This window comes from Filicampus tigris, chromosome 16 (genome assembly GCF_054856515.1).
Source record: "Filicampus tigris isolate MCC_2025a chromosome 16, RoL_Ftig_1.0, whole genome shotgun sequence".
NCBI lineage: Eukaryota > Metazoa > Chordata > Actinopteri > Syngnathiformes > Syngnathidae > Filicampus > Filicampus tigris.
In genome coordinates this window covers 1,319,886-1,345,390 of record NC_141232.1, presented here as the reverse complement: position 1 = coordinate 1,345,390, position 25,505 = coordinate 1,319,886, and the positions used below count along the sequence as shown (strand labels likewise).

Below are 25,505 nucleotides of genomic sequence, written 5' to 3'. Positions count from 1 at the left end.
GTAGGGTGGCTAAGGTTTGGTAGGCAGGTGGATGCGGTATGCTTTGGATCACGAGCATTTCTATTGGATGGATGGGAGAGAGAGCGACTGATAGCAACAAAGCGCAAGGACGAAATGATGTGGTATGCTTTGGATCAGGAGCTCTTCCACCCCCCAAATAAAAAAGGGTTGTTTGGTAGGTTATTCATTTGACCCAACTTCGGCCCCTTTTTCACACAACTTGGGTCATTTTTGGATCAATTATTTTTGGAGTGTGGAATGTCTACGATTGTCCACGCAAAGATAGAAAGACATGAACTCCCACACACACCTGACTTCCTCTCTATCTCTTCCTCTTCTACTCATGCATGTACCCAGCCCCCATCCTCGTTCCGCCTCTGACACGAGCCCGGCAGACATTTGCTCTCTTCTTGGCTTGCCTTTCTTTCTTTCTTTCTTTCTTTGCCTCCCTCCCTCCATCTTGCGCCCTCATTCCAAAGGCGCCTCGGACACGCATTCTCATCCCTTTGGCTTGCGAGCCCCGTTGGGAAGGTGTTTGGCAACCTTGCCAAGAGGCCGGTCGTCCCAGGCCAACGTGGGCGACGGCGGCGGCGGCGGGCTCACTCACCTCGCTTCTCCACGCGGCCCCAGAATTCCGTGACGGCCTTGGGAATGTCACGGGTCACCCTCAGGTTCTTCTGCCACTGCCGCAGCTCCTGCACATGCGGCTGCGCCCTGACCTACGCGAAACACAAAGGCGTACCACCGTCTGCATCAGCGCCCGTAACGTGAGCCTCCCTCCAGCACAAAACAGCTGACAAGACATTTTCTGATGGCCATTAAGAGTGCTTTTTTATTTTCCACAGCAAAACCGTTCACATCCCAAACGTTGGTCCACACTGCGATTTCTTTTTCCCCCTCAATATTCATTATGCGATTCTTTTTTTTCTCCCACATCCTCTTCCCCTGTATTTTGGTTTTCAACAAGCGCAAGCAAAATTACAACGAACAATATCGGATTCATCTCACATGAATGTCTTGGGTTTTATCGCGACGAAATAAAGGGACTTCACAAAATTGCCAAGTCCGCAGGGGGCCGTGCGTGCGTTTGGCCGATTTCCTGCATGAGCGTGTCCACGCGTTCCAGTCAGACGATTGGTCCACGGCGGCAAGCGGCTCATTCGGCCGGAAAGGCAGACCTACTTCTGCCGTCGACGCCGCAGCAAACTGGGTGAGCGCCAGTCTCAGCTCGTTTGGCCCTTATGTCAAGTGGAATCACCGCTCACGCTGCCCCGCCCACATTTTCGACAATAGCTGCTGCACGATGTGCGAGTCACCCGGTGAACCGATGTGGACTTAAAAGTCCCTGTAAAGTCAAATCAAAGATGCCTTTGAAATTGGAAACGCCAGAGGGATGGCTGTTGTTGCGACAAATTTCACTCAATCAAAAAGAAACCTATAAACACAAATTCAAATAGTCAGAACAAAATTGTCGCTGCTCAAACATAGCCGATAAAGCCTCCCTCCGGTGGCTGCGATACATGCCAGTGGCCGGTTGGGGGCCTGTCGCACGCCGCAACAACGAGGCGCTCTAAAGTGGCCACGCCAGCTTGAAGCACACGCGGGATGTCAAGTCAGACTTTGTTCATGTTGACTTACGCCACCTCGCTCCTACTTGTATTACGCAACAAAACTCCTGACTTGAAAGGCTCTTTTAAAGTCTTCCGGAGGGAATCAAGTTCTCTGGGAGGAATCAAACTTGAGCCATGCGCGTGGGTTGTAAGGCTTATTCGAAGGCACTGGTTTATTTGCGCTTGCGGTAAATGCGCGTATGAGGCTTCGAAGTCAAATGAGACTTACGGCAAGTGTTTGGCGAGCGCTAAAGCAGCATTTTGCTGGGTGCGCCAACTCATTGATTTGTTGACGTCCGTCTTCATGCGCAGGAAGCGCCCCGAACGAACAATTTCCGACGAAGGCAACGGCGGCCACGTGACCGCGCGGCCCAAATGAAATGAAACGAGAGCTCGAGCCCGACCGCTTTCTCCCACATGCTTTGCATTATTAAAGGCTTTACATAATTTGCTTGCTGACAACTTCCTTATGCATTTTTTCCTCAGCCTGCCTGCATGTGCCGGGTCTGCGGCCGTTGCACTTGTTAGAAACCCTCAGCAAAAAAAAAAAAAAAAAAAAAAGAACAAAATCACAATTGGACGTCGTTTATGTACAGTGGATGTCAATTACACTGAACGTGACGTGACGCCTGTTTAGTGCGCGGTGACAACTCGGGCTCACGTGACAGATCCCCCAAAGAGCTTGAGAAGTCTTAACCATCAGCCGAGCGTGCGTGCGTGCGTGCACACATGTGTGCGCATTCGAGTGGCAGGCATGCGTGGATGAATGGATTAGCGAGCGGCGCTAAGGCACACATTGCATAGAGGATTGCGTAATATGTTGAGACCCCCGCAGCCCTCGCTCGAGTGTGACAGACAATCGCATTAGGCGTCAGCTTCTTTTCCACTCGCGCGCACTGTGAGCAATGTTTTCATGCAGATGCATAATAGCCAGTGTGCGCGCATACACGCACTAAATATTTTGTTCTTGATTTCTGTGTTACACTGCAGTCAAAGCTGCGTCACACAGGTTATATAACAGACCAGAGTGTGGAAGACTTTGTGTGCGCACGCGCATTGGAGGTGGGATGGGGGAGGGGCGAGGGGGGTGTTGAAGCTTCGGCCGGCAAAGGGCTGATGAGCGGAAAATATGGACGACTAGTAACGCTAATCCTACAAGGCTATCGTTCCGTCCAAATATTTGCCGTTACAAATAGACCACTGACTCCAAGTGGAATTTGCGTATGTATTTCCGTCTGCAAAGTTGTCTTTTCGGCACTTTTTCACAACATTCGGTACACTTGCACAACGGGATTGCATGCCATACAAGAGCTGTAGTAAAGGTGGTGCCTCAGACCAAAGATTGGGTACAATATTACAACATGCTCTTTTCAAAGGGACCTTGCAAATTTTGGAGGCCTGAGTTTTTGGATGAACGGCACGTCCACACATTTCAGCGGGAAAGGTGCTTTGTGATACGAGCGTGGTGACAGAATAGGTTGAACTTGCATCTCAAGGCGCAACCACGTTTATTGCTGGAGCTGCAGTGCAACTAATCTAATCCGTTGCCCCCTTTGGGAACAAAGAGCTCTCAATAATGAACACCTCCCTGCCGCTGTCAATCAAAAGAAAGCGTCGGGAAGACGTCGTCGCTTTGTGCAGTTTTGTGCCCGATAGAAAGATTGAGTTAGTTGGACGCATCCAGAAACAATCACATGCTCGTTGCAAAGGCACAATGTGACAGACGCGCATGATCTCACACGCGCGCACGCGCACTGAGTCACTGCATGCCCAAAATATCTTGTGTATCTTAAATAAGTGATGATCCTCTTGTGTCCTCAAAGACGCCAAAACCCTCAGTCAGCCTTGCAGCCTATCAGTGCTGCGTTCAAGGCCTCCACACCAAGTGGAATGACTGGGTCTTAGTAGTGCAGTTTGCTACTAGTACTAGCGCTTTTGGCCGACTCGCTGGAAATGCTCGATGGCAGTTCTCCTGTACGCAGAAATGTTACAAAGCAGCAGTGAAAACTACAAATGTGAATAGGAAGACAGTTGTTCCAGTGGTACCCTAAATGCCAGCATTTCTTTCATATGCACCTCCAAGTCATTGCACTGGTATGTCCCTTTTCCTCACTAGTAGGACAACGGCCATGCTAATACTGAGGAAAAACTAGTTGACAAAATTGTGTACGAGTTGACAACTGTGTGCTTGTAGCACAACTACTAGCATGCATTTGTTAACGAGTGCACAATTTTGCCTCACTAGTACTCATGCGCTGAACTGTCTGACTAGTGAGGGCAAAGAGCGTAGCAGTAGTTGGAACTAGTTAAATGCTCGAATAACAGGTGCAGCAGGTAGCTAGTTGACTAGCGCCACCTATCGCCAGTGGCGCTCAACCGAGTTTAGCCTGCTTGAATGCATCAGAGCATTTGCCTGCATGACAGCGGCGGTTACTGAAGCCAGGCTAAAGAAAGCAAACGCAACAAACATGACAGCGGTATATCTTTGAAAGTCTGCTTTGGAGCCCTCCACATTTTTCCCCTCACAGCGGCCTTGCAGGAGGCAATGGACCGCGACGTCCGCGACGTCAACTGATGACAGAAACCAGCCGAAGTTGACTCAGCGCAGGCCCGGTGAGCGAGCTTCATTCATTCAGCCGCGAACCCATCGCGCCCTCTACTGGCCACGCAGCGCCAGTGCACAGCCGTAACACTTGTTCTCCCGTTTGGAATGTAGTTTGTGTGTGTTGTGCTCTTGTCTTGCGCACCTTGTAGCCCCTCCAGAAGGACTGGATGATCAAAGCGGCCTGCTCGTCACTCAGCTGCAGGAAGAGCGGGATGGGAGGCCTCGGACTGGCCGAGCAACACAAGCGCGTGGCATGCAACAACACAGTGGCAACGAAATCACTCAGGAGCCATCATATTCACCTTATGTGACCACAATCGACGTGGCAAATAAACACCCACTGCATGCTGAGCCAGGCTCGGACAAATGGGATGTTGTTGAATTGTCGGGGGGGCTGGCCTTGTCTGCGGGGGTTGTGACTGGCAAAGAGAGGAGAGAGACAAACGCCTTGGAAAATCCGCTCATTATTCACGCACGCAAGCCAACTTGTTGCCCACGTAACAAGATGACGTGACAAAAAAAAGGCGTGCGTGTCACTTACTTGTAGAGCCACTCCACCAGGAAGTCGATGGGGTTGAACGTGATCACTTTCTTCTGAAACTCGACGGAAAGAAAGACTTTGGTGGCATGCTGGCAAAGCAGTAAAGCAATTAAAAAAAAGAAAAGAAAAAGTATTTCCACCAGGATGAGGATAAGTGGAAAGCTTAGTTGGATTAGGCCATGATAGATTGCGTTGGATGGAAGAAAATAAACAGGTAAGATCTTACAAAATCAATGGATGGAAAATAAAACCCAAAAATATACATATAAAACGTTAGAATAAAAAGTCATCCGCGGTGCTTGTTCGAATGTCAAACAATTTGGCATTTGCAAAGACAGCCGTCGAGGCTTTGGATCGGCCTTTGATGTCGCCAGTCGGGCAGAAAACGGCGGCCGCGCGTACCTGCAGACAGCCTTGCTTCTCGGCTTCTCTGAGGACGGCCTCAAGCGCGGGCACCAGCACGGGGAACACCTTCTCCTCCATGTACTGCGTGACGGGATCTGCCGCACACAACGCCAATGACGGCGCCGGACACGATTCCCAGCCACGAGCGACGACGCGGGCTTACGTTGAAACGCTTGCGGGCAGAAAGGAGGGTGCGCTCGTTTCTTGTGGCTGAGAGGAGGGTCCACGCCGAAGACGGAGAAACCGGCGTGGGCCGGGTGGTGCAGAAGCGGGTCCAGGTCCAGCAGTAGCGCGTTCTCGTCCTCCTCGTCATCCTCCGTCAAGGCCTGCGCTTGGTTCAGAGAGTTGGAGGTCAGCCAAAGCGACGCCCGGCGGCCCAAACAACTTCTCGCCTCTCATTGAAATTTATTCCATCAACATGGATGACGCCATTCCCAACAGTCCGCTAACTTCATTTCCTAGCATTTCTCTTGGCTGCAATGCTTCCACTACATGTTTGTGGAGGCAATTTTTTTCGTCCAATCCGATTTCAGCCTCTATGGGTTGCCATGTAAAATGTAATCTGCCCAGAGCCTTCAGAATCAGTCGTACAAGGCCATCCGGCTTCAACTAGATTAGCAACGCATTATTTTTGTCAGTGAGTCAATGTGCTAAGAGTATCACAGGCTACAGGTGCACAGACTCCCTCTAGTGGCAGCTGAAATAATCACAGGATCTAGAAAATATACATTTCCAATAAAAGATACAATCAAACATTACAAGGACGTTTTGTAGCTTCGCAGAAAACCCGAGTGCAGTTTTTTACTCCAGTACAGTACATTTTTAAAGTTCAATTAAGTTGTATTTCACTTTGAAGTACAAAGCATTTGCATTTGAAAAATGTATCCAAGCAAAGGAAAGAAAAAAAGCAGCAAAAGGGAGTCTTTGAACAGGCTTACCTTGGCAGAGGTGTGTGACGTGCTGCTGTCTCTGGAGGGTTCTGAACCGGTCCCAACAGGACAGGGGGGGCACGGCAGTCCTGCTTCAAAGTCTCCAAAGAAACACAAAAACTCCTTCTGCAGTGGGTTCCTCATTCGCTTGACCTACTAATCCTTTGTCTCGACTCAAAACAAAACTCATCGGACCAAAAAATAAATAAAATCCCAACTCTTAGGGTGTGCACATTAAAGACAATTCAATATGCTGATATAAAGCCACTGAAACATTATGAAAGCCATGGCTTGATCAACATTTTCATCACGCAAGGTAAATCTAAATCAGATGCTAAACTTCAAATTGTTTCCTAAATCTGAATGAACTTCAATTGTATCGCAGCTAGTTGGAAAGCTGGAAAGATCTTACCGGCACAAACTTCCTCCCAAAGGGACTTTTTGGCACCAGCTGGGTTTGGAAGTCGTGACGACTCCTCGGCTTGGTAGTTAAACATGTTTTCTTTTGCCCTTTTAACTCGTTACTCAAGTCAACAATCCAAATAGACTAACAACGGCTGTCTTCTGGCTGCCTGCCTGGCGTCGCTTTCATGACGGACTGTTCTTGTTGTTGTTGTTGTTGCCAAGCAGCCGCTCGTTGCTAAGGAAGTGCAGACCAATCACGTCCGGCGCTTAAACGGCAGAGGCTGCATCTCATCTTTCTTCGGCAAAAAAACTCGTCGATCGTCTGTGGGTACATCTCATGTTTTAATTTCAAGGCTTGGAACGAGTGGATACGCCAACTTAGCGCCTTTTTCAGGTGACCACTAGGGGGACCCCAAGGACAATTAACAGAAAACAGGCAGTACGATTATGGAAGAACAGAGTAGGGTAGCAGGGGAAAATGGATGAAGTCATTTTATTTTTACTCAAGCTTTTTTTTTTTAAACATAGTTTAGACCCAATTATTTTACTTCAGAATTTTTTTGCCATTTTGTCACCTTGCTTCAGTGCCTCTGTTCACTAACATCATGTTGTTAAGTATCTGTAAGACTTTCTTCAAGCTACTTTACATATATATGAAGTAAGTGATTTTGTAGTTGCACTTGAAAGATGCACATCAGGTGCTCGTGTACATGCCCATGCAGCAAATACTTGCCGTAACTTCCACCAACAACCCAGGCTAAACTTCCCTCACCGCCAGCCAATATCAACATTGCACCAAAATTTTTTTTTAAAACCTGAACGGTATTATTTCATTTAAATGTGTTGCGCATAAATTGTAAATAAAACAATTGCTCTTAAAGTCAAAATGCATTACATATTGAACTTAAGAGTGATTCTTTTACATACCACCAGAGGGAGCCGCACACAACTTGCAGTCGGATTCTCGACGTTCCTGCGTGGAAAAGTGCATTGATTGATTCATTGATTAATGAATTGATTGATTGACTGACTGATTGCCATTTCTGGGTTCTATCTGCGGTCCTCGTGTGTTAACGAAACGCTGCTCTTGCCTTTATTCAATAGTGCGTGACTGTTTCAGCTTGAGCACTCTTGCATACAAGAAAGTCTTAAGATGTCTTTCATTTATTGTGTGCCTGCGGGGCGAGCTGGGTTTGTTTTTAACGAACGACTCACTGCGATATCAACACTCTCGAGAACGGGAAAAGAATGCTCTGAGCATTTCAAGTGAAAAGTACATAAACGGATGATATTTCCATAATGATGATATTAAAATGTTTGGATGATTGGTGTTACGATTCCCAAGAGGGCTTATTTAGTTGTTTTTTTTCCATCCATCCATCCATCCATGAAAATGACTTGTGTTACGTGTGTCATGTAGAGGACACTTTTCATCGGACTCCCTGGGGATTCTGGACGGCTCTTCTCAACGCTCAGAAAACAAAGACGATTCATCAATCAAAGAGATAACGAGGTAAAAATACAACTAAGTGGCGGCTCGTGGCCTATTAACGGCCCGTGAGAGCATTTGATCCGGCCCAAAAAACAAATCAAGCCTTATGAGGATCAATTATATAACAAGAAAAAAAAAACCCCAGGCCTAAAATAGGACGGCAATGCAAATAAGCGTATTTGTTCCTCAGACAGTCGACGCTGATGATTGCGCCCCGTGGGGCTTTCCTGCCACATTCAGGTCATTCAACCTTGTTTATGAGCAAAGTTCAAAAGAGCACGTGTGTTTTTTTCCAAAAGAGAAGACGCGAGCATCAACCGCGTCAGCGCCGACAACGCAAAGAAAGCGCACGTTCTTTGACTGGGACCAGTGCAGATTTGAGTTGCGGTGTCAGCAAAATGTGCGGCAAGCAAAATGGCTCCCCAAGCCAATGCAATGCCAGCCTTCAGCAAGCAGAGTAGGATTACTCGGAACTAGGACGTGCGCCGCAACAGTTTCCGCGGACGAATCGATTTGCAACACATTCACTCATTTCTTGGAGGTGCAAATTGTCAATTCTGCTTTTATCAAGATAACAGTGGGCAACTGCAACTTTTAATCAAAGATGGTTGTATGTGTCTTTCAACCTATTGTTGGCGATGTCCAAAATGTCTTTGCTTTTTCACTAGCACATTAGGTTTTAGTTTCATTTTTTGTTTTGAAGTTTGACCGTGCGTTGTCATTTATAGCTATGAAGTTTCAAAAAGAAAATCCACCTGTTGCTCAACCCTTAAGTCATAAATATTACATTACTCTTATTGCATTAGTATTATGAAAACCTGATGTGCTAGAGAAAAAAAACAGCGCCCAAAAGAAAAAAAAAAAAATCATTCACAAAAGTTGACTTGCATCTCTGATTACAAAAAAATTGCAATCATGTGTTTACAAGTGTCGACTCAGTTTTCTCAAAAACAAAACTGAACACGGTCACAGATACTACAGTGAGGCTGGCGACCTGCACCTCAAATGTACGTTAGTCTTTAACAATACAAAATCCATTTTTATCTGATTACTGGATGGGATAATCGGTGAACTACTCCATTCTAAAAATATTTGCTAGCTGCGGCCCTATGTGGCAGATGATAATTGCTTTCCGCACAACAAGGAAGGAGAAGTGAGTTCAAATTCACAGCCGGGTCTCGCAATTGTGGCTCTGAACTGAATTGCGGCAATTTTGCGAGATCTCTGCGCAAAAGAGGCTCATCGGGAGCCCGGCGGCACTTTTCCACTCGGTGGAAATTCAGCTTGGCATTTGGGTGGCTATCAGGCATGAGTCAGCGCCAGCGGCCAATCTGCAGCGAAGAACAATTCCTGGCACGTGAAGATGATGCCGCTTCCTCAATTTGGGCTGCCTCTGGAAAACGGAATGACCTCGGGAGGCGGAGATGGGCCGCGGCAGCTAAATCAAAGACGAGAGCGCGCTGGCCACAGAGACGGAGGGGAAAAAAACGAAACAAAACAAAAAAAAACAGGCATCTGCGGAGCAAAGTTCACTTAGCCGGCTGACGATTAATGAAACAAAGTTTAGTGACCTCTGTCTCTCAAGGACACACACACACACACAACCACACATACCTTAGTGTAGCAGTAATGAGATCAAACGAATAGAAAACAAACATCGAAGCTTAACTTCCAGCAATGTGAGTTCATGGAAGACGAGAGCATATTTCACTGGTTTGTGGTTGGAGCATTTATTTACTCAACTACGTATGGAGGAGGCATCTACTTTCGACCTTTATTTGTAAAAACACGTTTTTTTGGGTTTTTTTTTAAAGGGGAAGCCCAGTCCAAAATATTCTTGATAATAATATGTTTTATGCGCCCCCACCAGTGGAAACACGGCATTCCGATCGATACTGCATTTGTGGAACAGGAAGTAAGCAGCAAAATCAGCCCGTTTTGATCCATCTCCATTTTGCCTTGTGCTGCCACAAATGAAAAATGACACGGCAGCGCCGAAGGGCTCAGCTTCCCAAAAACACAAAACAGGCGAGCCGACACATTTGCAAGCTGAGCCCTGAGCCGCTCTGACATCATTTTCAGTCCACAGCAAGTGGCAAAATGGCCGCCCCCTGAGATCGCACTTTCACAAATGAATAGACCGCAAATGGCGCTACCTCGCCGTCGTGAGAAGTGACGCTACCGGTGGCCATCTTACGTTGCCACTCACGAAGCATACCTAACTTAAAACTTGGATTTCTCTGTGGTGTTTTCATCTTATCTTCTGTCTCTACGGCAAAGAATTCCCCAGTGCGTGGTGTACGGTTGTACCAATTGGTCAGAAATTCGACACCTACAAAATAATGAATATCTCAACCCGTGTAGCAGACAGAAACATCATTCCAAAAGAATTTGACAGCTTAGACACGTGGCTTTCACACAGACCCACGTTTATTCATCTTTACTGTTTCAATCGAAGAGGTAAAAATAACGTGTCAGTGCAAGAGATGCACCATTTTAATTTTTTTTTTTTAATCGAGTGGTAATGACCATCCTCTATTCTGTTACAAAGACGTCAATATCGTCATTGTCTACAAACCATATCATATCACTTTCGACTGGTTCCACTGGTCGTCTATATGGCACTGCCGTTACTTATCAGAGCTCCGGGCGATCGACGGCGTCCGCCATTAGCCTACCTAGGGCTCGAAAAAATTCCACGACATCCTCCGCGGTCTCGCACCACCCTCACGTGTATATTCCGATGCATTGAATTGGCTAAGAGACGGAGAATTGGACTAAAAGAAAAGACACCGACGTAGCCGCTCTCCCGGCTTTAGAGGTAGAATGACGCTAACAGCGCTCCCGGCTCTATAGTGGTAGAAACGCGGTTATGCGCTCCTGTCCTTAGTGGGTTAAAGGGCAGAAAATTGACTCTTGACTTGAAAGAAACAGCCTCATCACTACTATGGTTTATTAACACGTGGCCGGCCCGACTGCTTCTGAAGGCCCTTGGCAGATTAGATTGATGGACATGGCAACAAATGAGAGGCAGAAATCTGATTGGACAACTTTTTGTTTTTTTAAATGAACATCCACATGTAGCCTACTGGAATATGTGCAACCAAGAGAAATGCCACGAAATGAAGAGAGTAGTCTTTTCTGTTCCCAGTGGGAATACATGAACACAATTTCATGGAACAAACATTGTAATTGAGGCTGTAAAATTCGGTCAGTGCTGCTGTTGCTCAGGCCAGCAGTGTGTGTCACTAACGCATTCCAGTGAGAAAGTGGACCTAATAATGTGGCCAGTGAGTGAACACTACGTGGACACGTTGCACAATTAACAGACCACTTAGCGATCTGACACACGCACGCACTAAATAAATAACGCCCCCCCTTGTGACGTCACAGGAGTACAAGGAGCGCGTGCAGCGTCGAAGCAAGCCTCCAGTGGCATGACATCAACCGCAGAGCCACATCCACGTTAACTACTACCTCCTCCCACCAACTCCAAAGAGGAAGCATTTAAAATGAAACTTGTCACTTGGCGCGATAATTGATTCTTGGCAGAGGCGCGGCGAATGGTGGTGGTGGTGGTGGTGGTGGTGGTGGGGGGGGATGCAAAAGAAGAAGTTTGGGATTTAAAAAGCACGAGCAACTCTTGCCTTGTTGGCCACAGGCTCTCAGGATGAGACCGACTGACGCCGACCCAAGCGGCCCAAGCCTCCACAACCGGTAAATACTTGTTGTTATTAGTATTATTTACGATGGTGGTGATGATGATGATGATGAAGATGCCGTCGCCTGCTCGTGCACTTTGACTGCGGTTCGAACGCGTTGAGCACGTCAAGTTCCTGCGAGTGTTGTTACGTCGACTTTATCACTGGCGCTCAAATGCGACGTTATCCCGAGCCGCTTTCTATCTTTAGTCTGCAGCCTTTGAGTGGAAGCAACAGCAAAAAAAACAAACCAACCCAATGCACTGAACACACATACAGCTCTGGCGGAAAACAACAACAACAACAAGTGTTAAGTGATGACTTTCTTAGCTTTTGCTATTTACAGGTTGCCTGTTTGAGTCGGATGAGCATTTTTATTGCTGTCAACAGCAGAGCATTTGTTTGCAGAAAATGAAAAATACCAACAAAATGTTTACACACAACATGCTCACGTCCAATCTGGAAATATCCAAGCCAATTCTGCACGACGCCGCCATTTATTATTAACGTACGTTGCATAATTATGAGAGCTCTTCAAGGTTGCTTCACGCGAAACAAACGTAACATCTTTGATAGAAGAATCATTCTCAATACAAGGAAAATATTTACCAAGGCTTGCAATGAAAGTTTCTATTGAAAAAGAACAATTGATAATTGTCAACGCGTCTGCTCTTTTCAAGCTCAAAAATCTCAACGAGTACAGTATTTTGGTTCCACCACTTATTCATTTGATTTTTGTCATGGCTAACAAGTGTTTTTCATACAAATATTGACTGTAATTATTGAAGTTTCAAATGGGCAGCCCTCGATACTTTTGATCTGTTTTTTTTTCCCTGAGTCATAATTTTATTTACCATTTTTATTCCTTCAGTGTGCTTGTGACTTGGTTGTGCAGCATTACTTCAATAACAATCCCTTTACATTTTTCTAACCACAAAATGAGAACTTTGCACTCTTCTTAAAGGTTTTGATACTTTATAGTTATAGTTATAGTTATATATATATATATATATATATATATATATATATATATATATAGTTATACTTTTTAGAGTTTTGATTGTATAATCCTGCAAAAGCCAGTAAACTCTCTCATTTGATTTTTTTAAATGACGTTTTTCATCTAAAGCAGACGAAGCCACGCGCACAGTCAACACGCTGCACTCATGCTTAGTCCATTTTTAGTCCAGTCAACGCATAAATCATTTGTCAGACACATGATTGGATTGGATTGCATGTTTAAGACTAAAACAGCAGCAAGCAGATGTGCACCACGTTTAAACAAACTTGACTTTGACAAACGAGGTTTGCGGCGGCAGCAGCAGCAGCTGCTTCAATGCGTGTTGGCCGAATTCACACTAATCACTGGCAAGTGCATTGGGGGCTGTGCCTGACAGATCCAGTAGATGGCACCCTTTCTTTCTTCCCACTATGCATTTTATATTCAATACAGAGCAGTCAAATGGGGTAAATGAGTTGCCTCATCATCTTTATTGTGTTGTGTTCAGAGTGTTTGTAAATTCCTGAACCCGTGCCCTCCTTTTTGATTCAACGGACGAGTCTGCGTGACTGGCATACGTGAACCTTTATTGGCCAACGAGGCAGTCAGATTGTACAAATATTATTGCGGCATAATTAAAGTATTATTGACTGCATAGCCTACCAGCATGTTCATTTTATGTTGGTTTTTTTTTTCCGTGCTTAGATTAGATTTGAACTCATTTTAATGCCTTCTGCGCATTTGTTTTAACAATGGTGGTTGTGTGTATGTGTGAATAATGTGACCGTTTAATTTCCCACAGGGGATGAACTGCTATCGCCATATATATCTTGTTCTGACAGATCCATCCATGTGGTGTGTTTTCTGCAGCTTTGTTGTTTTGACCATTGCCACCGGAAGATACAGCTAAGCTAGCACAAGCGCAACGTTAGCCACAGCTGCTACCTTGGTAGCATGACATTTTCGTAATAAGGATGCACAAATCAATTCAAAATCAGAAAAGAGAAGATCAACTTACCTGCCGAGCAAAAATGTCGCTAAGTCAGTGTCGCTTGTGAATTCCCTCAGCTGCCTGTTTGCCAACTTGCGCAAGCTGTTAGCAAAGCAGGGAAGAACTGATGAAAACAGGCTGAAAATGTCCGCTATCTATACAAAACGCCACGGACAGGCTAACGGAAATTAGCTTGCAAAGAACGATTGATAGACAGATACTTTATTCGACTCTTTGGGGAAATTCTGGCAGCTCATTGTGAATCAACCAAAATAAACATGTATGCGCCTACAAACAAATACATGAATAGTGAGACGGGCAGCCAGTAATTGACCACTGAGTCCAAACAATAGAAGTAGTGTAAATAAATGGGGGCCCCAGTCATGAACCTATGTGCTCAACTGAGGCAGTCTAATTGCGGTTGGGACAAAGGACCTCCTGAAGCGTTCAGTCTACAAGCGTATTGAGGAGAGATGCTTTGGTCAGTATAAAGCCTCAAGCAACCGCTACTTGAATAGTACACAGAGCAGCAACACACAAAACAACAACAACGCTCACAGGCATATAACTACAACAAATATGGAAACTAGGGATGTTCGATACCACTTTTTTTTTTTTCAGACTGATACCAGCACGAGCATTCACAGGTACTGATACCACTAGTACTTGCACTTGGATATATACGATTTCAACTAAATGTGAAAAAAAGACCCTTGCGTCTGATGATTCACCGACGTGCCAAATGGAGTCAGTGTAGCAAGCAACTACTGGCAAGGAACACTTGGTCAATGTCAGATTTTGCTGCCTTAAGTATCCGTGGCTGGTATCGGCAGCCCGTATGAGGACCCGATACCTTGAAATAAGGCGGCCGATACGACACCTGACGTCGGTACTCGCTCATCTGGATTTAAAACGTCATAACGTGGTACCAGGGCGCCCTCTTTTTTGCGGCACTACACTGCAGGCGAGCAACACTAAATTGGGATCGTCTGTATGGTGTGAAAAACCCGGAAAAAAGATGACTTGCGTCATTGCAGGGGGGAGCCAGTGAGGAAGTGTAATTGCCATTTTAATATTCCGGCAGTGTTTTGACTCCTAATTGGAGCCAATCTGCCAGCGTCGCAAAGCGCACGAACAACTCGGTCACGCCGCCGCCACGGCTGATTATCATTAAGGCCGTCAAGTATGCAAATCAATTGGGCACAAGTGTACACGCAATGAAGGCAAGCGTCCGTGCTGCTGCGCCTTGGTGAATGACTGAGGCTTCCTGTCGTCTTCGAGTGGCGACGCTTGGCGGTGCGAGAGCGCTTCCATGCATGCAAAATGAGCGGCAGACATCGTTCCGTGTCATGTTGCCACTCGCACCACTTTCCGTTACGTTGAGGCCGCTGAGACTTTGACTCGCCATCAGCGAGTTGGCCTGAAAGGGCAAAAACTGAAAGCGCATTTCAGCATTTGCGTCTTCCCTGGTCGCCATTTATGTGGTCAGCATCGCCGGCGGCTGTAAAAGATCGAAGAGCAACATTGCATTGCACGTTTTCCCCTCACACTTTTCCGTTCCGGAGACAAAGAAATCCATACGTGAGCATTTATGGTTGGCGTGGTGTCTGTATGGCGGCCATTTTAGAGGATGTTGAATGGCTTGGCCCCAGCGCATTCAACATTGATTGTTTTTACCCCTTCCGCCGACGCCTCGTAAGGGTTCATCCACTCGGGGAAACAAAAAAGGCGGAAGGAACGCCGGCGACTCCAGTTGACGCGTCGCAGCGGGCGAAGGAGGGCTTTGCCCAAAGCGAGATGAGACGAGCCGTAGGGCCCACACAAAAGAGTGTCAAAAAACAAGAGTTGTCACTCAGGAGATGGTCGAAGCCAAGCGCGAGCGCCGCCCGCTGCCGCCGGCCGGCCGGCCGGCCCGAGCGCCCGCACGCCCGCCATGTGCGCCCGAGGCTCCGCGTTGGGCTCGGCGCCAACGAGGAAGCTAAGAATAGCGCCACGCTACAAAGAGCTGTCACTCTGGATTGGAACAGAGTGCCGATAAGGGTCCGCAAGGGGGATGTTGCCGCCGGGCGCCGGCAGCCCACAACACCTTGGCCGCGCGCGCGCGCACGCACGACACTTTATCAACACAAGATAGGCTGCTGGCTGCTGTGACAAAGTTTGGGATTTCTCATTATTGTTGCTTTTGATTTTGTTTGGGACTTTTCTTGCTTAAATTCAGCTCCTGTCAATTTGTTCTTAGAGCGGGTTTGTTCATTTTTATGTTTTTGACAATGCTTCCTTTTAGTTTAAGAATTATTTTTGTTCAAAATATGAAATATGGAGAATATTAGTCAAGTGCGAGATTTTTATATGTTTTTAGAGCAGGTTGGTTTGTTTTTGAAAATGCTTTGTTTTAGTATCAGTTTTAGTTTTTGAAAATATGGAATATTTGTCAAGTGCAAGATAAAAAGAAGAGGTCGATAAGTGTTGCGTAATTTCAGGAAAGTCAACCACAACTTCAAGCGAGTGTTTGAGTTGTAGCTCCGGTTGGTTTTCCTTTTTTAAAAGGCATTTTCGTTTTTATTTGGTTTCATCGAGGAAAAATGTTTTTCAATATTAGTTTCCGTTATGTTATAAATAACCGCTGTGAGAATACATTCCAAGTTCGAGGGGCACACAAGTACTTGGGCTCAACTCGCACAAAATGGCCGTATCAGTACTTCCCAGGTTTCATCTGGAGGATCATCAAGCATGCCCACAATTTTCTGTGGCTGTTCAATTCTTAGTTTATGAGCATGTGTGTCAAACTACTACGAGAGTAAGAACGGCCCAGTGACCCAATACGTCTGAGCTGACAAGTGCAGTCCACATGTTTACCTATCATTGTTTCATGAAACATGAAAACAATTATTGCATATAGTGAACGGCAATGGTGTTATTGCAATTCGATTGTTATAGTTCAGCACCACTACAAGCATGCGCGCGCGCACGCACACGCAGTCTTTGTACATGCACACGTAAACATTGTTAATAGACACCATTTCAAAAGGGAAGCATGAGAACCAATCCCTTCCTGTTAAGGGGCAGGAAACATGGCCTGCCTATCGAATAGACATCGACTCCCATGTCGCCCGTAGCCACTTTTCAAGGGCCGATTCCTTTTTGAGTCAGGCACGTGCTGCCTTAAACGGATAACTTGCAAGTTTATTACATCTGCCCCCAAGTGTGGAGCAAGCTGTTCTCCAAGCGGAGAGTGAAACCTCTTGATGGACGCTCCCAAACGAGCGCTGATCCCGCCCCCTTTGCCCACAAGGAAAACCCAATTACCGATGTGCCCTTTAGGAGCCAACAAAAGCACACGCTCGGAGGACAAAAGTGCTGCTTTCAATGAAACGGACACTTCAATCGCTTCCCCGGAAGCGCCGCATTTTTTTCTTAAGAGACACTGTCTGGTCAAAGGTTTGCCAGACATCTACGAATAAAATCAAATGGGGGCATAATTCTTTGTCTTTGGCATTTGGAAGAATTTGCTGTGCCTTCACAATTGCTTTGGTCAATGTTCACTCCCCGCGGGTGTTCCAATACTTTTGTCCGATTGTTGGGTCTGTTGTAGATAAACAGGCCTAAAATTCATATCACCATATAAATGGAATATCTTAAAAAAAAAAAAGATAATTTGGAGAACATTTATTGTGCTGACCTCAAAGTGAAACTTAAAACTCTGGTGCAAACAAACACATAACGTTGCTGATATTTAATACATTATACAGTATATGAATATACTTTTGACCTTCAAGTCTCCCGCTTTGGGCTGATATATGCGCTAACTTACTGACTCATTTCCCATTTTCGGACGTGTGCGCTCGCTGTGCAGCGGCTGTGTTATTTTCTGGCTAGACACTTCTATGAAGTTTGCTGTTCACAGTTGATGACTCAACGCTGTAATGCGGTTCAGGCGCATTCTGTTAAAAATTGTACCACTGTATATCACACAAACAAATAGGTACTCTTCAAGCGTTTCGCTAATCTGCATGGTGCCGTTAGTTTAGCGCTTAGCGCGGCTTCTCCACTTTCGCCTCTTACTTACTCCTCGTCCTCGTTTTGTGATAAGGATACTTGGCAAAAGTGCGGCTTATTCCCCAACATGGAGGAAAAGATGAGTGACTTTGAGGAGGAGGATCTGCACCATGAAAGGAGAGTTTTTTATGGAGCAAGTTAGCTTAGCGCCTCGCATTCCCGCAGTAGCTCCGGGCTGGCTAAAATAAAAGAAACAACAGCAGCAGCTCTGTGATCAGATGTGCTTCAAATGTTTGTGTCCACTAGTGAGTTCAAATTGTACTTCAATCTTTCACTTTTAATCATTCAAACTCTGTCGGCCCTGAGGTTTAGTTTCAATAATGAAAAAATAAGTAAATACTTGAAAGAGAAATGACAATAGGCCTACTCGGGTGGTTCCCCTCGTTATAATTGCTCCATCCCAGCCTATTTGTGCTCGGTAGCAGAAGCCGACGCAGATGCGGAACCCAGGACATTCCATCACTTGAGCGCGGCCTGGGTGGCTGCCAGCCAGCAGCGCACCTTCCTGCCCATGTGAACAAACGTCGAGTGCCGTAATGGCGCCTGCGCTACAGTGGGAAACGCTCAGATTAATCAAGCTGACAGGCCAAAAAAGACCAGCGTCGCCATATCAGAGTGGGTCAAAGGGATTTTTTTTTTCTTTGGGCTGTTTTAACCCAGCTTGTGTGGTTCACCCGCCAGACAATATCACTTGGCAGCTGCTCTAAAGCGTCCGCATGGAAGAAAACCAAAGAAGCGAGCGAGCGAGCGAGCGAGCGAGCGGCTTGAGCACGTTCTCCTTGGAGAGCGGCCAAACACAGAAACACTTCAATGGCATCCTTCCTGACTGAGTCCTTCTGTTCAACAAAGATTCACAGAGGAGACTTTTGGGAAGACCAAGTCCAGTGCGCTCTCCTCGCACCACAGGAAAAAAAAAAAGACATGAAGTCGGCAGACCTCTCTCATGTACATAAAATATGAGAAACGGCTCTCGGTACGATACTCGTTCTAGTTCTACACCGCACGAACAAAACATATTGGCAACTTCGGAGACGAGACAGCCCGCTGTCTGAATATACGGTAGCAGGCAGTGGCGGGACTGATTGTCGCCGCGCTGACGTTGACACATCCGCATTCGTTCAAGGAAAAATGCCATCCGAATGTGAAACAAGACTCTAGCACTCAAGTAATGAGACGAGACCAAGCGCGTTGCTCGCCACTTGCTGCACACTCAAGTTTGTTTGGTTTTTTTTTATGAAAAAGTCGCAGGTGTCATCATGACAAATTCTCTACCATAGCCCCATCCTGACGGAAGTCAATTAGCATTAATGGCTCTTGGCTGGCGCAGAGCAAGTTAGCTAAGCTAGCCTAGCATTCCCCCGGTAGTTCCCGAGCAGCCGGGAAAGCTCGGAGGATGGGCGCCGGGCACGGTGGCAACCCACCACGCCCGGTCGGACGCGCTTGAAGCCATTTTCACACTCGGCCGGAAACGATGACATCATGACCAACCGCCAACATGATTGGTCACACTTCAAATCATCCTAGTGCGTTTGGAGAGTACACGAGTTCTCCTAAACAAATGGAGACCCTCGAATATGCAAGCGCATATCATTTGCCTGATCAAATAATCCACCGGGAGAGTTTTTGAGTGAAAAATGCAGCGTTCCTTGAACAGATTTTCACATGGCATGAGCGCAGACCCGAGCGGTCGCATGTCTGTCGACACCTGCGATTGCAGAGCAAGGACAAGGTAATGGAGTGAAAGTGAAAGCGGAGCGCCATGGATCCATATGTTCGGACTTAAACGAGCCTCCAAGAATCCTCTTTGCGAGTCAGGCCATAAAAATAAAAGTTATGGATGGATTTAGACGCCCAGACACTCGTATTGGGCGTCATCAGACATGTCGAGTGGGGGTTTGTGCGCGTGCGTGTGTGTGTGTGTGTGTGAGTGGGGGGGGGGCTAAGAGGTCAGTGGGTTGAGATGACGGAAACATAAATCGCGCTAACTCGCTCAAGGCGGAATCAACCCAATCAAGAGTGAACCCAGCTGATGCGATTAACTGACTGATGACCTGCCCACTCGCCCGACAGCCGTCGAGCGCACGTGGCTCATCGGTCGTGGGGGTGGGGACTTTGGGGGGGGGGGGGCGGGCGACCGAGCGGTTGGCGCGTTAAAACGTTGGCCTTCGCGTCTGCTTTGCGTCTGGCTGAGTGAATCGCGGGGCCCTTTCGGGATTTGAAATTCCTCTTCAGCGCACAGAAGGCCAAGAGCGCGGCGCAAAGATTTACGGCGGACAAATCGATAGCAGCGCAGGACGCAAAGTGGAAAGGGGCATGAAAGAACGCAACATGCTTTTGCTTTTCCCTCAACTCTTTTGGTTTGTTCTAATCCACGCTGAAGAGGCACTCATAATACGCCAACGCCCCCCCCACGCACGCACAAACACTTCCCTTGCGATAACGCCGGTCAAGGTTCAAGCGTCATTCGATTAGGGCTGCGCGGCGCACAAAAAACAGCGCTCGTTTGAGCTTTTTCACTTGGCTGGGAGGATGTGGCCCAACGCTTGGAATCGCACGCCCCTTCGCGAGCAATTATAACCATGGCTGCGCTTTACTACATGCGGAGGCTTTGCGCCACAAACGAGGGCTGAGCAATGAATCGAATGCAAATCGACATCGCATTGGAGCACAATGCAGTTTGACAGCGTCTCCATAAGTTGAGTGCGAAAGATGTGCAGTCCGCATGTTTCCACATCATCGTTTCGTCATCGTTTCTTGGACGATGAAAAGTTGAAGTGATCAAGCAGCACTGTTGGAATCGGACAGATACGACTTACGGACGTTATGTTTACGGGCCGCCACACTTGCTTGCTAGAATTTTGTGAAGCTATCATAGTGAACACGGCAAAAGCTAACGACTAATTGAAGCAGATAAAGTCATTCATTCAAGATCCATTTGACTTTATTTTAGCGGAAGGCTAACCTCTAAGACCAAAACATTTGTGTATAATCATCGGTTATTGTCTACTGTAATACAGTTTTTCTTTTATTGTTGACGTTTGTTAAAAAAAAAATAATAATAAATAAATACATGGATACACGGGAAGAGGATCCTGAAAATAGTGTAATGTTGGGGGAGGAAGATTTGCAATTTGATTATTTTTCAAAATCCTCCAGCCCTTACTTCAATTCTTTTCAATGAGGAACAAGGATTTGAAATAATAACATTCTTTTTTTTTTTTTTTTTTTTTTCAAAAAAAGTACTACACTCATCTCAAATGATTTCACTCTGTGCGAGCAGACATTGCAAGCACATTTCTTGTACACCGCCAAGAGAATGACACCAAGATTGTGACAATATGGAAGCAAGAACACCGACCGCAACGGACAATTTGAAGCGTATCAGTCGTACGTGCAGTCATATTCCTTGAGGACTTGCACACTGACAGTTTGGATCTATTTTTTCTTCATGTGGAAAAAAAAAAAAATCTATTCTCGCTCACTCTCTCACACACACACACAAGTTGTCATGAACATTGTGTGGTCTCAGGGAAGACATATTATATGCAAGTTGTTTTTTTTCAAATGTATTTTCCCCGCTGTCGCGCCAGCGCAGCTCATGCGCGATGAGCTGCGTCCACCGAGAGGAATTGCCAATTCCCGCCAATTCCCGCCGCTGCCCAGAGGAAGCTCGGTCAGGCTCCACTCACACGTACTTTGTTTAACGTGCGCTTTCTCGGACCACAAAACATACGCAACATTAGTTTCCCCCCAAAACGGAAACGGGATCAAACTGAAGTTTGGCCGAACATTCGAACAGTTCCAGCACGACTGGAAGAGATGAAACGTTGTGACGAGAGCAAGAAGAAGAGGCGGAGTAGGGCCCCAAGTTTCCGTTTTGCAGTAAACTTCGACTGGAAAAATACATCCTTGAAGCAAGCATACTCGACCTCTTATTTGGAGAAGTGCGGAAGCAAAGAAGTCATGAGTCTAAATGTTTAAAGAAGGTGGGCGGCGTCAAACTATTCAAATCATTTTTCATACGGCTCCTCGCAGATTTTCTCCGCCCGCAAACGGGTCCGGCCCACGAAGGGCAGGCTTTCGCTCTTTCACGCTGCAGCCATCATGAAAGCTGCACGCCAATGTTCCGACTCACGTTTTAAGAAGAAAAGCGCATCCAAATAAGCCAGCAAAAACAGCCACTCTCTGAAGGCACCCGCCAGCCACGCTGACTAATTGTCTGGCTCACATTGTACCGGGCGGCGGCTATTAGCGGGACTTGACCAAAGCACGCACGCACGCACGCACGCACGCACGCACGCACGCACGCACGCACGCACGCACGCACGCACGCACGCACGCACGCACGCACGCACGCACGGCCTCCTGCGTCATGGAGGACAACCGGTGACGGCGCGCCAGGAGGAGCTCGTGGGGACACCGGCCTTCCGGTTACAAAGTACATCACACGCGTGCAGACACACATGCTGAGACACGTGACTGCGGCAAACAGACAATCCAGCGGCTTAAGCCTGAAATTCTGGAAAACGGATGCAGGTCATATACAACAATTGCACCAGGGATGCAGAGAGAGAGAGAGAGAGAGAGAGAAAAAAAAAATGGAAGGCCGCATGTGCCACTGTTACTTTCCTCAACGTGAATCCATGAAACGAGCTAAAAGCGATCCATCAATCAATTACAGATGTTGTTAGAAATTGGTGTGACATCACAGCTTTGTGTTGCCGCTCCAATCGATCATGCGCCCTTCTTCATCTCCACTCTCAGAAGCGCAACAAGAGCAATCTGTCGTCGAAGCGGACAGTCTTACAAGCTTTGTTTACTTGAGGATCATTCATGTTATATGCGTCCACAAATTGGACCTTGACACGGAGCAGAAAGCGCAGCAATCCGTTTGATTGCTTGGGAAAGACCGCTCTCTTTAGTCACCGCGGCGTGACCAAGACAAATTGGGATTGCCTTTCATTTGCAAATAGTTTCTTTGTTGATCTAGAAAAGCGCCATAGAAAAGGACTTTCTGTAGTATTACAGACCACGCATAGGCTGCTTACTGTTTGGAAGGTATTTTAAAATCATTGTTTCAAAACCACTCCCAACTTTCCATCAGTAGTATGAGCCGGGCGGTTTTTTTTTTTCTAGACTTTTCTTGATGAAATGGCATTCGGGACTGTGTATTGTATGTCATTTTATCACGCATATCTCTGAGCAGGAAAACGCAAAGGCCTGATTTCTTCCCTTCAGATCGCTTCTGTTGCCCCCCTCCGAGCAGACTGCATTTGTCTGCATATTTCTACCCGCTTAGGTAGCCGGGGGGCTGGCTGCCGTGCGTCTCCGCGGTGATTCGCGGCTGTCAACCTGTGCTCTCATGTCAGGTTTCATCACCGCCTCTCCCTCTAAGCGGAGCCATTAGGCAGCCGTTGCGATGCTGTCATCGAAATAAAGACCATCAAATATTCAGCGCTCGCCAGCCTACACGCACAACATCCATCATGCTGCATGTTTGGGTGGGGGAAGAAAAAAAAAAAAAAAAAAAAGAGAAAATAAACAGGCATGTTTGCAAAGCATACTTGCAAGTGGGAGGAAGATGCATTGAAACTCAGCCATTACCGTCCGATCGGGCCAGAGGGCGAAAAGTTGACTCACAAGTCCGTTCAACACAACCTTTGTGGCTTTCAATGAGAAAAGTCTTGTTGGCGCGACAACAAATGCGTAAAAAGGTTTTTAACAACACAACACATTTACGACGCAAAATGTTCGAATACATACCCGCCAAACAAATGCAAAGAGAGTTTCTTATTGACATGACCTAAAATAAAGTTAAACTACTCACCCTTTGTTGATGGAGATGGAATAGGAATGCGTTTGCTTAGCATTAAAGCGATTTTGTAAAAAAAATAAATAAAAAAAATAATCAAAACCTAAATAAATAATAGGCCACGTGGGGACTGAGCATCAGTGGGAATTTGTGGAAAAATATGAAAGTGAACAAAAGTGGACATGCTAGCCTCCGCTTGGCGTATCACGTTATCATTTTCAACTTTCGGTTTTGGAAACGTTTTTGTTACGTTGGTAAATGCTGCTAGTGATATTTTGCTGACCTCATTTATCTTTACCTTTTCATCTGTATACATGCTGACGAGACTGTATTGTGTGTGTGTGTGTGCGGGTGCACTCGTGTGTGTGTTTGTCCAGCCCAATTCTAATCTTGTGAGTCACCGCCTGTTGCCCGGCGACAGCCAAGGAATTGTTAGTTTCTCGCCATTTTAAAACGCCACATTTGCACTTTTTCACTCTAACGCTCACTTTTCTTGAGTGAGCCTCGAAATGTGGAACTTCCTCTTTAAGCTTAGGACACCTGATGTGTGTGCGTGCGTGCGTGCACTCATCTCTTAGTGCCTAATTAGCTTGTGTTTGCACGTGACATTTTTTACGCATGGAAATCACTCCAGCGCCAACCCACTAATAGTTTCTTTATTCCATTGTCAAATGTTGGCATAAAACTATGAATAATGAATGAAGTGCGGCGGGTTGACTTTGTCTTGTAAGGGCTGCCATTTTTCCGACTTTTTTGTGTGGCTGTTGGAAAAAGGCAGAAACTTGCCAGCTTTTCTTGGCACTATGAAAAGGAACCATTGGTTTGGCACTGCCATAGTTTAAGCAGGTAAAAAAAAAAACTCAATGCCATTTATACAAAGAGGTATTGGGGCCTTATTGGAAAAAAATGTGAGAATAAAGTCGTATTTTAAAGAAGTATTTGGAGAGGGGGGCCTGGAATCTTCCAAGGCTGAAGAAATATTTTTTCAAGGAAAACGGTGTCACAACCTTACAAGAATAAAGTCCTAATTTTTCCTGTAAATTTTTGTTGTTGTTGTTAATCTGACAAAAGCTGCAATCTGAGAAACGGATTTTTCCTACGAAAAAGCTGAATTTTTCAAGAATAAAGTTGTATTTTACTGACAGTGTAGTCGCAAATTTAGGAGAATAAAAATAATATTCTGCATCTTACAAAAGTAAAGTCACATTCTATTGACCAATGAAAAACTACATTTTAATTTATTTTTTGTTAAAAAAAAAAGGTAAAAATGTTACAAGAATAAGGTTTTTTGGGGGTGTAAAAAAAATCTTGTTTTTTTTTTTTTTTTAGATAGGAAGGACAAATGAAGTGATACTTTATCACATTCTGGCTAAGTGATGGTTACTCTATGTGGCCTCCGTCGCTTTTTTTTTTTTTTCGCAAAGCGTCGTCATTAGGTAAAGTGGTATCGGTGAAACGGAGCAAATTTCCAAGCCACAGTCTAGTCAAAATTTGCACTGAGACCTAAATGCCACGTTAATGGATTTTGTGCCTTCTGATTGACAAAACAGATGACTCACATGCAGGCACTTTTTTTTGTAAAGTCCTTCTATCTTCAAAAATCTCGGCTGTAATTCGCTACGAATAACGCCGGTCGCATATGAACGGCTGTAGGCTGCAGGGCGTTTGTGTGCTGGTGGCGTGACCCAAATGACACGTGTGTTTCACGGCCATCGGGCCGCGGCTCACGGGGGTGCAAGGCGTGATTGAAGGAACGCCGCTGCCTCTTGCGTCCACTCTGGCTTCTTCTCATCTTGCTGTGCGTGCGTGCCTGCGTTTGCACGCCGCTCTGACCTGAACTAATGTGTGTGTTTAATTCTCCCGTCCAAGCTGGGTCACTTGCGACGAGTGAACCCAAAGCTTGACATGGGAAAATAAACAACGACTAGCGGCCTTCCTTTTGCTTTTTTTCTTGGAAT

General features: G+C 46.1%; 2 protein-coding genes across 2 annotated transcripts in view; one reads left to right on the top strand and one right to left on the bottom strand.

Annotated features, from left to right (window-relative positions):
• iqck (IQ motif containing K) overlaps window positions 1-25,505 on the bottom strand; it is a 33,289-nt gene that overhangs the window by 3,134 nt on the left and 4,650 nt on the right. Inside the window, exons 2-10 of the mRNA XM_086054656.1 lie at window positions 7,423-7,468; window positions 6,503-6,817; window positions 6,100-6,191; window positions 5,325-5,487; window positions 5,159-5,256; window positions 4,757-4,809; window positions 4,557-4,634; window positions 4,358-4,442; window positions 608-719 (exon numbers count right to left, since the gene is read on the bottom strand). Coding sequence (XP_085910782.1) covers window positions 608-719; window positions 4,358-4,442; window positions 4,557-4,634; window positions 4,757-4,809; window positions 5,159-5,256; window positions 5,325-5,487; window positions 6,100-6,191; window positions 6,503-6,587 — 766 coding nt within the window. The 5' untranslated portion in view covers window positions 6,588-6,817; window positions 7,423-7,468. The remainder of the gene's footprint in view (window positions 1-607; window positions 720-4,357; window positions 4,443-4,556; window positions 4,635-4,756; window positions 4,810-5,158; window positions 5,257-5,324; window positions 5,488-6,099; window positions 6,192-6,502; window positions 6,818-7,422; window positions 7,469-25,505) is intronic.
• gcgra (glucagon receptor a) overlaps window positions 11,549-25,505 on the top strand; it is a 32,760-nt gene continuing 18,803 nt past the window's right edge. The window contains exon 1 of the mRNA XM_086054655.1: window positions 11,549-11,704. The gene's annotated coding sequence lies outside the window, so the exon portion shown is untranslated. The remainder of the gene's footprint in view (window positions 11,705-25,505) is intronic.